Source organism: Hylobates moloch, unplaced genomic scaffold (genome assembly GCF_009828535.3).
Source record: "Hylobates moloch isolate HMO894 unplaced genomic scaffold, HMol_V3 SCAFFOLD_4, whole genome shotgun sequence".
Classification (NCBI taxonomy): Eukaryota; Metazoa; Chordata; class Mammalia; order Primates; family Hylobatidae; genus Hylobates; species Hylobates moloch.
Genome location: NW_026652279.1, coordinates 138,423,718 through 138,438,005, shown reverse-complemented (window position 1 = coordinate 138,438,005; position 14,288 = coordinate 138,423,718). Strand labels below are relative to the sequence as shown.

The 14,288-nt window shown below is 33.5% G+C and overlaps 1 protein-coding gene across 1 annotated transcript in view; it reads left to right on the top strand.

Annotated features, from left to right (window-relative positions):
• MYCBP2 (MYC binding protein 2) overlaps positions 1–14,288 on the top strand; it is a 288,978-nt gene that overhangs the window by 56,903 nt on the left and 217,787 nt on the right. The window contains exons 8-14 of the mRNA XM_032151244.2: positions 1,561–1,657; positions 5,459–5,532; positions 5,672–5,810; positions 7,326–7,402; positions 8,079–8,283; positions 8,860–9,024; positions 11,650–11,808. Of these exons, the coding sequence (XP_032007135.1) occupies positions 1,561–1,657; positions 5,459–5,532; positions 5,672–5,810; positions 7,326–7,402; positions 8,079–8,283; positions 8,860–9,024; positions 11,650–11,808 (916 nt within the window). The remainder of the gene's footprint in view (positions 1–1,560; positions 1,658–5,458; positions 5,533–5,671; positions 5,811–7,325; positions 7,403–8,078; positions 8,284–8,859; positions 9,025–11,649; positions 11,809–14,288) is intronic.

Here is a 14,288-nt window from a genome sequence, read left to right as displayed (position 1 = left end):
CACCATGCCTAGCTAATTTTTTTGTATTTTTAGTAGAGACAGGGTTTCGCCATTTTGGCCAGGCTGGTCTCGAACCCCTGACCTCAAGTGAACCACCCGCCTGGGCCTCCCAAAATGCTGGGATTACAGGCCTGAGCCACCCCACCCAGCCTCATTAGCACGTTTAAATTGGAAATGTATACGTGTCCTGAGGCCAAATTAGGGTTTCTTACCACAGACTCTTTCATTTTAGTCTAGATTCAGTACTTTCTAGGAAACAGTGTTTGGCCTGCTCACTAGACAGCTACCTGCATGGAGAATATGCAAAGAATCACAAGAGAGAAAAGCCCTGGGCTGGTGTGTCTTTCTTAATGCTGTGATCTTATCCCCTGACCAACATAGCCAGATAGGTGTTAGCCTTTTACAAGGTCAGCAGCCAGATAGATACATTACTCCTCCTCTTATGGAGAAAAGCAAATGAAGGATGCACAAGAGGGACTAGAAATATTTTTTTCCATACAGTACCTACCTGAACAGTGAAGCCCAAGTTCCTTTGTATAAGGATAGAGAACAAAGATTTCCCTGCATTGCCTGCCTTGCGGAGCTCATGAGATTTGTCGTCAGGATCAAATGATAAAAGATATTTGAAAGTCTTTTGAAAACTATGGAAATTATTATTGTTACATGAAGAATAATTCTACTCTATCAACTATTGGGGAGAATTTGAAATTAATTTTTTTTTTTTTTTGGAGATGTAGTTTAGCTCTTGTCACTGAGGCTGGAATGCAGTGGCATGATCTCAGCTCACTGCAACCTCCGCCTCCCAGGTTCAGGCGATTCTCCTGCCTCAGCCTCCTGAGTAGCTGGGATTACAGGTGCCCACCACCACGCCCAGCTAATTTTTGTATTTTTAGTAGAGACAGGTTTAACCATGCCAGCCAAGCTTGTCTCGAACTCTTAACCCCAGGTGATCAGCCTCCCAAAGTGCTGGGATTACAGGCGTGAGCCACCGCCCCCAGCCTGAAATTAAATTTTAGATAACAAATTAGTTTCTCAGTAATTGTCTCTTAAAAGTTGAACTTAGTTTAAAATATCTCATCAAATTTTTATTTGCCACTCTACTGTGTTTTATCTAAGAAATAATGCCATGGAAAATATATTATTATAGCAGTGTGTTCAGTGGCATACCACACCTTCTGAAACCACTATGCTATTCATTTTCAAATAGCAAACTCAATACTTGTTATTTTTCTTAAAGTATTTGTTAAAGTAACAGTGATCATTCATATTATTTACTTGGCAAGTGATATGGTCATTTTGAACAAAATGTTTGTACCTGTACTGTCCTGTTTAGTATACCTAATTATGTTTCTGGGAATATGTTAAATCAATTTTCAATAATGTATGACTTTTCCTCTAATTGAGAGGAATGTTCTTATATTTTTAATCATTAATATCTTTTAGACATCAATATTGATGTATTATTGTACCTCAAAAACCTGTAATATGGAGCTGTATGGCTGCTGTTTCTGCTGAATTAGTAATAAATATTTTAACAGGAAAATTTTTTGCTGTTATCAGGGTTATTTATTATATAGAGATGTGAATAACCACAGCATGACAGCCATAAGGATAAGCCCTGAAACACTGGAGCAAGATGGTACTGTGATGTTACCAGGTATGTTTCAAGTAGTCATTTTTTCTCCACAAGCAATTTTAAGAAATGTGCGTGTTAGGCTATTTAGACACATAAAGAATGATTAGCAAGGGATAGTGCTTGCTTATAAAAGGGTTTTAAAAATCTTGACATACAAAGCATTTTATAGTCTACATAAAGTTAATACATATCAAAACAATAGACATAGAAATATGGTATAACAAGTTTTAATAGTTGTTTTCAAACTTGGCCATCTATGGCCTAATCTCTGACCTCACCCACCACTGCTGAATTAGTGGGGTGATGTAACTATGTTGCTCTTAATAAAAATCAGAACTCTGGCTCTCATGTGGCTCAGTATAAAGAACCTTCTGTTTATTTTTACTTTAACAACAGTGCAGTTGGGTTTTCCTCCTTATTTTTTTCTATTTTATTTATTTATTTTTTATGTTAAAGGGGTTTCAGAGACAGAGAGTTTAGGGTGGGTCAGGAATTTTTTTTTAATTTTATTATTTATGCTTCTTATGCTTCTTAATAATACTTTGATAAAGGTCTTTGGACACAATTTATTTTGCTTTGATTTTGAGGCTTTTATATATTCACTTAAATCACTGCTAAATTATCAGGCAGTAGGTCTTAAATTTTGTCGAATGCTGGAAAAATGCATATTCTTTATTGTAAGATCTTTGAATTTGTTTATAATGTTGATACTTTCTGAAGCTGTTTATATTAAAATCTTGAATGTCTAATGTGTCTGTCAATAATTTCATAGTAGCAATATTACTTGTAAGCACTTGACCATCTGAAAGTGAGAGCTACTTCTGAAGAGGGCATTGAGAAGAATAATTGCTCCTGGGCTGCATGTTAACTTTTAAATATAATCTTAATAACTTCATCAAACATTTATTTGAACCTTACTACCTATACATAGATACGTATTAGTATACATGACACTATGTTGAAGTAAATACGACATTTCATGTCCATTTCAGAAATAGAGCAGCTTTGGAAAGCAGATGACTTAATAAAATCATTTTGAAAATAACCATCTATTTTCAGATATGTCTAAGGGTTTTTTTTTTTTTTTTCTTCATTACAAGTCCTGGACCATGTCTTTGGTCATAATAATAATGACAATAATGTTAAAAAATACTTTTAATAACATGCACAGTCCCCGCACATATTTATACATATATTAAAAGTAATGATGTTTGTTGTATAAAAATCGTACGAACAAAAAAGAATGAATTGAAATAATTATAATCCCACTTCCCATATATAAACACTATGAACATATTGGTAAATATCCTTCTCGTATTTTTCCTTTGTGTATATGTCCATACTTATAAAAAAGTGTGATCATATGCTACATATTGCTTTTTTAATCTATCTCTTTCACTTAATATTCTGAAAATATTTCTAGGTCATGAAGTAGTCTTCTACAATGTCACTTAAATGTTACAAAATATATTCCATTGATTAATGTTTGAGAATGAAAGCCTTCCAGGGTTTTGCTATATAAATTACACTGTAATGAGCATTCCTGTCGTGCTGTCTTTGTGCCAGTCATTTTAGGATAATGACTTAGAAGAAAAATTCTAAATTGACACATCCCCTCCGCTATAATACATGGGTACTAATATCAAGGATTTACTTCTGAGAAACCCTGCACATTTAATAGAGACTCATTGATAAGACAATTTGAAAATATCTGCCTACAGCTGTTTTATTCTGCCTTGATAAAAAAAAAATTACTCGTTAATGTCTTTATTCAGTTTAAATCTCGTTGCTTTGTTTAACTTGTGAAATGCAACTTTGAACAATACAAGCGTGGCTTTCTGTGTTTCATAAGTGTGTGCTGTATCAGTGGTGAAGAATGAACCAAACTTCAGGAAGATAGTCCCGTATTTGTCTTCAGAACTGGCAGATGTTGCTTGATATATTCCTGAAGATACAAGCTTAAAATATTACATGATGGATAAAGAAAGGATAAAGAGAAAATCTTGAAATCATGTGGCAGAAAACTCCTCCCTCAAGCCTGAAGAAGCCTTTTGTAATTTTCTCGTTTCTTTGACCTGGACTGAATTTTCATCAAATAGCACTTTTTGTTTTTCCTGGGTAGGAATAGCTCTGCTCTGTAGCCTTCCAATCAAGGAGCAGAAGTAAATTGTCAGGTTTATAGATGGTAATGAATACCATGTTTCAAGTTGACATAAATCAGGTAATTCCTTGAGCTTCATGTTCCAGCTTGTCTTACAGTATAGTTTATTTAAAAAGTATTTCAACCTAGTTTTGATGAACTTAAAACATACTTTTTTCTCTGATAATTGTCATTTTATTCTTTAAGCCCCAGCTTATCTTACAGATTGTATCTTTATGTCATTTTCTCTCCATGTCTGGTGACAGGCGGCCTCAGTTCATGAGGCTTTTTGCTACTCTTCTTGCGCCGCTTCACTCCTCACCCCTGCGTTTATCTGAAATTATAATGAGTTTTTCTTCTTTGCTTTTTAGTTTAAAATCTTACTGCTTAGAGCTTGAGAAGCATCTTTCTTGCGCCTCTTTGTGTTCTATACAGTGGACTAGGAACTCTTTCTTTTGATTTCTCCTCTCTTTGATTACCAAGTCTCTTGGGCTACCAGTGGGCCTTGTCTCCCAGTTTCTATTTCCAGTTTGTGATCCCTGAATTCTCTATTTGGTAAGGGTCTGCCTGTGTTTTGCATATTTATGATAAGGAAGTATGCTAGTATGAAGCTCCTGGGCAAAGATAAAGAATAATCCCGCTTATTCGGGTGGGCTCCATTACTGCATTCCAAAATCAGAATTTTATGTTTTGTTGATTCAGGTGCAACTAGAAATGAAATGTTATTTTTTGTTTTGGTATTGTGATTAATGGAGAGATTCATCCTAGTTCTCTGCCATTATTTTGGGAAGTATGTGTGTGTGTGTGTGTGCTTTTAACTTGCTTGCTGAAAATTTGTTTTTCCAAAAGGATAGAATTTATACTTGATGTTGATTTTGCTTGTAGCTTTGTGTTATTTAGTAGCAATCACTAACACGTGTTCCTGTGGTCCTTCTGTAATGCTGATATCCCTTGTTACAATTAAGCTTGTGCATTACTTTGATCAAAGTATATGGTGTACTATTCTATGGAGATACATGCAGTATTGATGAAATACAGTATTCTAGCCAAGATACATGACTGCTTTGAGATAAAAATAAAAACATAAGCATATATTTGTCTGCTCTGTGTTGGACAAACATTGAAAAAGTTTAGAGCACACTGAATGCTAAAAATGCTGTGAATAAACATTGAATTTCTAAGTGGGAAATGTACAACTGGTTTTGAATATCCATTTTACAAAGCAAGGGATATCTGTAGTTGGACACAATAGATGTCAAATACAGAAGCTTTAGGTCTGTATTTTTCTGTGACACTAATGACTGTGATGTATGTCTGAGAGTAGAGTGTTGCCTCCATTGCATGTGATTGTATTGAAATGATTGTAACCAACATTAGAGTTTGTTCATCGTGGTGCATGTTTACTATCAGACTATATCTAATACTAATTCATTTTGAAATTAGGTGGGATCTCAAGTCCTTGGTTATGGAAGATTTATAAATATAAGCAAAAATGTAATAAGTATGATTAGTTGAATTAGTCTCTGCTAATTTATAATTCTTTATTAAAAAGCACAGTCTGCTTTTGAGTTTATCTTTATTTCGTGGAGAACTCTCATTTTGACTTCAACAGAGGAGTGAATTCATTTTGCGAAGTGTTTGCTTGTATTGTAATATAAATACTTTTTCTTCCTTTTGCACAGATTGCCACACTGAAGGTCAAAATATTTTATTCACTGATGGAGAATATATTAATCAGATAGCTGCTTCAAGAGATGTAAGTATCCTGAATCTTAAGTAACTAGTGTAAATGGAATTCCTTTTCCTTAAATTATTTAGCTTTTATTAGATAGACTGTAGAGCCTTGAATGACCTCTTTATGTAGTGTAATGCTGTGGATGTTTTATTTTTCTTAGGATGGCTTTGTTGTCAGAATATTTGCCACAAGCACTGAACCTGTTCTACAGCAAGAATTGCAACTTAAACTGGCTAGAAAATGCTTACATGCCTGTGGTATCTCACTATTCGATCTGGAAAAGGACTTGCATATTATAAGTAAGATAGCGAATTAAGTGTTTTCCCCATATTTTAATTTTCAATTTTTCATACTCTTAAAAATCAACATTGTGTTTTCACCAGTTCAGCTTATATTGTAGCAGCTATTTTGTGTCTGTTACTATGAATATAAAGGATAATTTTGAATTAATATGAATAAATAACTAGGAAACACAGTCTTTAAACAAAGTATGATATTTGAAGACCATTCTAAGGAATTGACTAATAATTTCTCATTTTAGTTTTGAATAGAGCAAAACAAAATAAAATTTAATGAGAATTATGGATGGATATTGGTGAATGTCATTAGTTTATATGCTGCATCATTATTCAACTATGTAAAAATTTGAAAACTTGTGTTGTAAATGTTATTACAACAATATACATAGTTCTCTCGTTGAAATTTTTAAAGTTTTTACTTGAACAGATTTTCAAGGTAACTATAGAATGATCTCATAGATTGTGAAAATGGTAATTGGCCTTACACATGGATCAGTAATCTTTCATTTGGATAGAGAAATACAGATAACCACAGAGTATTTCTTGGACTTAGATTATTTACTTTTGTAATGTTGTAAAAGTAATTAGGATCATGAGTTCTCCTGAGAGTTTTAGTTTTGGCTTGCCATGCCACTCCAGTTTAATACTGACCTTCCATAACTTGTAGGGTTCTTTGCAAGATCCACCTTTTTTGACTTATCTCATTACATTTAATAAACTTGGCATTAGTGCTTTACTTTCTGTATTCTAATTATGTATTTTTATAATTCTTCCCTAGAAAAATCTCGAATTGAAATTACAGATTTAAAATTTTTAAAGCCCATAAACTAATTAGTAGTTTGTATAGCTGGACAAAATCATAAAATGTACCATATGTAAAGCTACAATTACTCATAGTTTTACAATTTGAAAATATGCGTAAGGATCTGTGTATGTATATGCATGTTTACATATATGTATATATATTTGAATTTATGGAGAGCTATATAAGATGTTCTTCTGTAGAAAAAGACATATGCAGAGAATCTGAAATACTTTAATTCAAATATCTGCATGGCATTATTCCAAGCTCGAATGACTCTGTGTCTGGACTAACCTCTCCAACCTTTATATATGCTTATTTGTAAACCAAGTGGTATAGTTGTGAGAATCAAATGAGATAAATTTTGTGAATTGTATAATGCCTGGTACCTAATAAATGCTCAATAAAACTTTGGGCATTTATACATTAATTCAAGGAATATTGCTGACGTTGAATTTTTAAAATTTTTTGTTGTATATTTAAAAAATTAATTTGGTACTGGTTTGGAACAAGAGAAACAGAGTGTGATAACTTTATCTTTCCTTGGAATACTATACCTATGGTTAATATTTTTAAAAATTTGAGCACATGACATTTTGTCATCCTTTTTTAGTTATTTTGAATTGACATTGCAATCACTTAAAATAGTACATGTTGTATTTAGAATTCTTCATATTAGAAATGCAATAGTATTTATTAGTCTCGTATTTCAGGTACAGGATTTGATGAGGAGTCAGCAATTCTTGGTGCAGGACGAGAGTTTGCGCTAATGAAAACGGCAAATGGCAAGGTAAATTATTCTCTTTGGATTAAAAATGAGCGTTCTCTGATTTAAGAGATTAAAGTACAATCTGTTGATTAGTTTATATAGTTTGCATGTTTAAGAAGAATCATCTTTTAAATTTTGATTTAAAATTATCTTTTATAAGATAAAATTTTATTCATGTCGGGAGCAGTACAGGCATGCCTCATTTTATTGTGCTTAGTTTTGTTGCAGTTCACAAATAATTGCTCTTTTTACAAATTGAAGGTTTATGACAACCCTGAGTTGAGCAAGTCTGTTGGCATCATTTTTCTAACAGCATGTGCTCACTTTGTGTCTCTGTGTCACATTTTGGTAATTCTCAAAATATTTCAAACTTCTTTATTATTATTATGTCCGTTATGGTGATCTGTTATCTTTGATGTTACTATTGTAATTATTTTAGGGTGCTGTGAATTGTGCCTATAGAAGACAGGAAACTTAATGGATAAAAGATATGAAAAAGCTATTATAAACTGTGTCTTCTTGGCAAAATATGTGTATTTCTTGCTCAACTCCCAGAAGTTGAATAGTGTAAAAAAGAGTTTGTTTTTATGTGAATTTTGTTTTTCAATAAAATATTGATGTCTTTTTTTTCCTCATGTGAAACCTGATGCACTATTCCAAAAAGTACCATGATTCCTTTTTTTTTTTAATACATAAGATATATTACACTGGCAAATACCAGAGTCTTGGAATCAAACAAGGTGGTCCTCCAGCAGGAAAATGGGTTGAGCTACCAATTACAAAATCTCCAAAGATAGTACACTTCTCAGTTGGACACGATGGCTCTCACGCCCTTTTAGTTGCAGAAGATGGGAGCATATTCTTTACAGGATCTGCTAGTAAAGGAGAAGATGGAGAATCAAGTAAGTTGAGTGATCAACTATGCATTTAGTAAAAATAAATCCTTTATTTTAGTAAAAATAAAACTTTATTAACATAAAGTTTATCAATTTCAATAATACTAACCTCACCAAGTTAATATATATGTCACTGACTTGATGTAACTGCTTAATAAATATATGTTGAATGAATGAAGAACTTATTTTACTTTCCAGGATCTAACAAGAATACATGTGAATTACAACTTGGGAAAAAAAGGAGATTTTAGATATGTGTTCGTGGAATGGTATTAATAATGCAATAGCTAATTTGGAGATTGGGCCCTCCAGGAGTTTGGTAGAAAACTAATATTACTCACTGAGAATTTGAATGTACTTCAGGGAATGAGGATCTAGCAATGATAGCGTAAATATTAATTGACCAGATGAGGCTAGCAGGTTCACTAATTTTAAGTGACATGTTGGGAAGCCCAGGCCTTTGTGAAAATAAACAGTGTCATAAATGAAAATAATACATTTTTTTTTGAGCTTTATATACAAACCATTATTATTATTATTTGCACATAAAGGTCTTGATTTAATCTAATTTCTTTTTTAAAGCTAAGAGCAGACGGCAATCCAAACCTTATAAACCTAAAAAGATAATTAAGATGGAAGGAAAGACTGTGGTGTATACAGCCTGCAATAATGGAAGTAGTTCTGTTATTTCTAAAGATGGAGAACTCTACATGTTTGGAAAAGATGCCATTTACTCTGATAGTTCAAGTAAGTTAATAAAAAGTTTTACTTTTATGCAAAGAAGTTTCAGTACTAGTTATATATGACAAAGACATATCTAGAAAATTTATGTTTGTAGCATGCTTTCTCTACATTTTTTATATTTCCTTCAAATGTGAAATATTTCGAAAGAGAAATTTTCTGTCATGTCTTGTCACTAGGAGCACTTTCCCTAGTTTCATGCAGAGCTAATCATAGAGCTTGGCAAGGGAAGCTTCGCTGTAGCTGTGACTTCTGTGGATGTTTTCCCTAGACTCAGGTGCTTATGGGACATGTCCCTGGGACAGTGGTAGTATCCTGAAGAAGTGATTTTCGTGACATAGCTAGTTTATAATTGTTGAAGTATTTTATCTCCCCCATTAGGGTCTTTGGCTGGGATGATCTGTCTTATTTACTATTCTATCCCCAGTGCCTAGCACAGTGTCTGGCACATTGTAGGGTCTCAAGAATTATTTTCTAGTGCCTGGATGACTGATAAACCAAAAGTTTAAGAAGTGAATATGAGGGGTAGAACTAGCTAAATCGTTTTATATTTATAAATGCTAATCTCAAAAACTTGTCATATTTGGTTACTAGATTTTCTTTCTAGCAGCTAGAAATGAATACAATGAGTGAAGAATCCCACTTGGAAGGATTTTATGTGCAATAAATATGTAAAGCCTTGGAGCTTTACATATTCTTTACATATTCTTTGTGAAAAGGAAACTAGAATTAATGAAGTTTATGATTAGAAATTTATGTGATTGTCCCATGCTGGGGAAATTACACCTGTAGAACACTTATAGCAATTAATTATTAAGTTGAGGTGTACCCAGATGATAAGGGAACTGGCTTAATGTCGTAATATTTAGATTCTCAGTTGGCTGCAGCTATCAGAGTAAATTAAAATTTGGGAGTGGGCGCTTGTACAGTTTAAAAATAATATTCAATATAATTGTTGCTTGCTAACATCCACTGGGTAGAGCTGATGGAAACTTGTATATTTCTTCAACGTATATTTATTGAGCATGGATGATACATTAGTGATTGATGGACCTAACAGACCTGGATACTGCCTTTTTGAGGATCTGAGAGACAGTTGGGTATTACAGAACTTAAATATTGGGGAATTGGTATTGAATGGTTATGGACATAGACTGAGATCCTAGCACCAACACTTTTTTTTTTTTGAGATGGAGTCTCACTATGTCTCCCAGGCTGGAGTGCAGTGGCGCAATCTCAGCTTACTGCAACCTCTGCCTCCTGGGTTCCAGCGATTGTCCCACCTCAGCCTCCCAAGTAACTGAGATTATAGGCACGTGCCACAACGCCCAGCTAATTTTTTGTATTTTTTGTATTTTTAGTAGAGACAAGGTTTCACTGTGTTGGCTAGGCTGGTCTCAAACTCCTGACCTCAAGTGATCCACTCACCTCAGCCCCCCAAAGTGCTGGGAATACAGGTGTGAGCCACCGCGCATGGCCCTTGGCACCAACGCTTTTAATTGGGTAACAGTTTACTTAACCTTTAACTGGGTAACAGTTTACTAAACGTTTAAGAGTTTTCTTTTTGTTTTTTTCTACCTGCAAAAAATAGATAATGATAGCACCTGCTTCATGTGGTTGTTATGAAGATTATAGGAGGTGGAGCTTAAGAAATGTTTAGCACATCGTGTAAGGTCTCAAAACATGTCAGCTAGTACTGTTGATAATAATAAATAACTACTGTTTTATATATACACACACACTTACCTTTTTCAACTGTGCTAAATATTAAAAGTGGAAATTTTTGAGGTATAATTAACAAAAAGACCTAAACTAGTGAAAGGTGAAAGTGAAGGCCACCTTAAGGTAGTGATATCTGAGCTAATAATGTAGAACAGTTTTCCCAAAGCATAATATGAGATTGATACTATTTGTAATTTAAATAAAATAAATACTTGAAAACATGTTTTTATTTTAATGTATATTGGAAAAATAATAATCTTTGATTGTTAATGTTATTACTACTGATAAGGTTAAAGATGCTTCAATCAATTTAGAGTTGATACAAAACACATTAAATAGATAATATGAGTGGCACTTGGATATGACAAGTATAATGAAAGTAATATATGAATAAGTGAAGTTTAGAAAGTAACTATTGGATTGTGGAAGAAAGCATTGTAGGTTGAAAAGAATTGAAAGATACTGTTTTGGAAAGTCTCACTGGTTTCTATGTAAACAATTTCATGTCAATATACTGTGGCAAGTATTTTACTTTGTTTTGCTGAGGCAGGTCAAAGCAGGTAAAATAAATTATTTATGGACTCCTTTGTGCTTAGACTAGAAAAGTTTGAGAGTACTGTGGAGAGGTGTTACCATTTGGAGGAAATATTCAGGAGAAGTAAGCTCGAGAGAAAGCTATAGTAAAGATATGTCCCAAGTCTGGATGATAATATTTTAGGATTCATTGAAGCTACATTACAAAGTTACAAAGTTAATTCAGTGATACTCTGCCAGTCTTTTGGCTACTTATTTCTCATTTTGTTGAGTTATTTTGCCCCAGAAATAAACGGTTTTGCATTGAGGTAGTTCTTTTACTAGGCTCAGAAGGGCCTTTTTGTTGTTTTTACTAAATTTGTTTCTTTCCTGTAGGTTTGGTAACTGATTTGAAGGGCCATTTTGTAACTCAGGTAGCTATGGGCAAAGCTCACACTTGTGTTTTAATGAAGAATGGAGAGGTGTGGACATTTGGTGTAAATAATAAAGGACAGTGTGGACGAGACACTGGTGCCATGAACCAAGGTGGGAAAGGTAGGTCTTTAATTCTTAGATATTAAAATTTGTGTTGTCTTTTCATTAGTTTTTCAGAACAACATAGTGAAAAGTCTTGTTCTTTTCAAAATGAGTGGCTCTTCTTTTTCTTTTTGTTCCTATTTAAATTTTTAAAAAAATTTTTATGGGTAGATAGTAGGTATATGTATGGGGTACATGAGTTATTTTGATACAGGCATACAATGTGTAATAATAATCGCAGGGTAAATGGGGTCTCCATCATCTCAAGCATGTATCCTTTCTTTGTATTATGAGCACTCCAGTTATACTCTGTCAGTTGTTAAAGTATAGAACAAATTATCGCCAACTGTAGCCACCCTGTTGTGCTATCAAATAGTAGATCTCTTGTATCTGATTATATTTTTGTGCCAACTAACCATCCCATTTCCCACCCACTCTCCCCGACTACCCTTCACAGTCTGTAGTAACCAGCATTGTACTCTCTATCTTCATGAGTTCAATTGTTTTAATTTTTAGCTCCCACAAATGAGTGAGAACATGTGAAGTTTGTCTTTCGGTGCCTTGCTTCTTTCACTTAACATAATATCCTCCAGTTACATCTTTGTTGTTGCAAATGATAGGATCTCAGTCTTTTTTATGGTTAAATAGTACTACATTGTGTTTATGTACCACATTTTCTTTATGCATTCATCTGTTGATGGACACTTAGGTTGCTTCCAAATCTTGGCTATTGTGAATAGTGCTGCAATAAACGTGAGAGTGCAGATATCTCGTTGATGTACTAATTTCCTTTCTTTTGGGTATATCCTTAGCAGTGGGATTGTTGGATCATATTGAGTTCTAGTTTCAGTTTTTTGGGAAGCTCCTTACTGTTCTCTCCAGAGTGGCTGTACTAAATTTATATTCTCACTAACAGTGTACGAGTGTTCCCTTTTCTCCACATCCTCTCCAACATTTGTTATTGCCTGTCTTTTGGATAAAAGCCATGTTAACTGGGGAGAAATTACATCTCAGTGTAGTTTTGATTTGCGTTTCTCTGATGATCCATGATGTTGAGCACCTTTTCATATACTTGTTTGCCATTCGTATGTCTGCTTTTGAAAAACGTCTATTCAGAACTTTTTCACGTTTTTTAATTGGATTTGAGTGGCTCTTTGACTTTATATTTGTGAATTAGGAAAACCACTGAATTTCTTATTTATTTGATATTATTTACTGATAAAATATCACTGGAAAAACAAATACACTTTAGATTTTTTATTTTTGAGCAAATGTGCTGTCTTACTCAAATCATCTTCTAAATTCTACATAAAATAGTGCTTCTTTGACTAAGCATCTTTGATGACTACATTACTCCAGAAAAGTCTTTTCCAAACACTTTTTTATTAGCTGCTTTTATACCACGTGTTTTAAATTTTAACCATTTTTGGCAGCAATCTATCTGGCAAATACTATCTTCCCATTTAACAGCACATGCTGCCTGTAATTTAACCTGTTCTTGACAACTAAGAGTGATCCTTATGAATATCTGACACTTTACCAAGAAAAGACTAAATTGTAGATGCACCTTCTTCACAATATCCCTTGCTCCAACCCTCAGGCCATTGAAGAGAACAAAGGGCTCTCTCCTTTGATTGCCCTGTTTGCTGTGGTCTTGTTTTGTTGTTGTGGTTTTAAATAGCATGTCTACTTCTTGCCCTTGATTTTTATATCTAGCTGCTATCGTTATGTTTATACCTTTCACTCCAATTTCTGATTTTGGGCAAGAGATTAAACCATACATATATATTATTAGAACTAAGCATTGAACTTTGGTTAAAGTACCAATAATTTTGAGGATTAATGCTGTATAAATTAACAAAACCTGGTTTTTCTGTTTTGAGGCTTTGATGTCAGACTCATCTGGATCTCAGAAACCCACCATTCTTTGTCTTTGCCTTATTCGTGTGTCTGTGTGTGTATTTAAGATGCATCACTTTAAAAATGAGCAAGTTATTAGAATATATTGGCAAATGAAGAAGAAGGAACAAAAGAAAGAAAAGAAATGGATTACTTCACAATGGAAATACTTTGATTTATTACTAAATTAGTGAACTTGTTTTGGATAATAACTGCTAGGACAAAGGGGAGAATCAGTTTTTTTAATATATAATATGAATATATATTCAGATTATGTTTTGTAAGAAGTCTGAACTAAACAACATTGTTTCCTTATTATTCTGAAACTCTTGTGAAAATTGAGCATACATTTACACCTGTGTTCTAGATTCTTCAGTGACATATTGTAATAATCAAAGTAAAATCATTAAAAGATTTTTTTAATAAAAATCATACCTACCCTGTTGGTAAGTAATGAATTAGAAAGCAGATGAGTAAAGTGAGACACATACAATGCATACTGATTGCAGAGTCATAACAGATGTTGGGGAGGATGTGGAGAAAGGGGAATGCTCATACATTGCTAGTGGAAATGTAAATTAGTACAGCAACTATGGAAA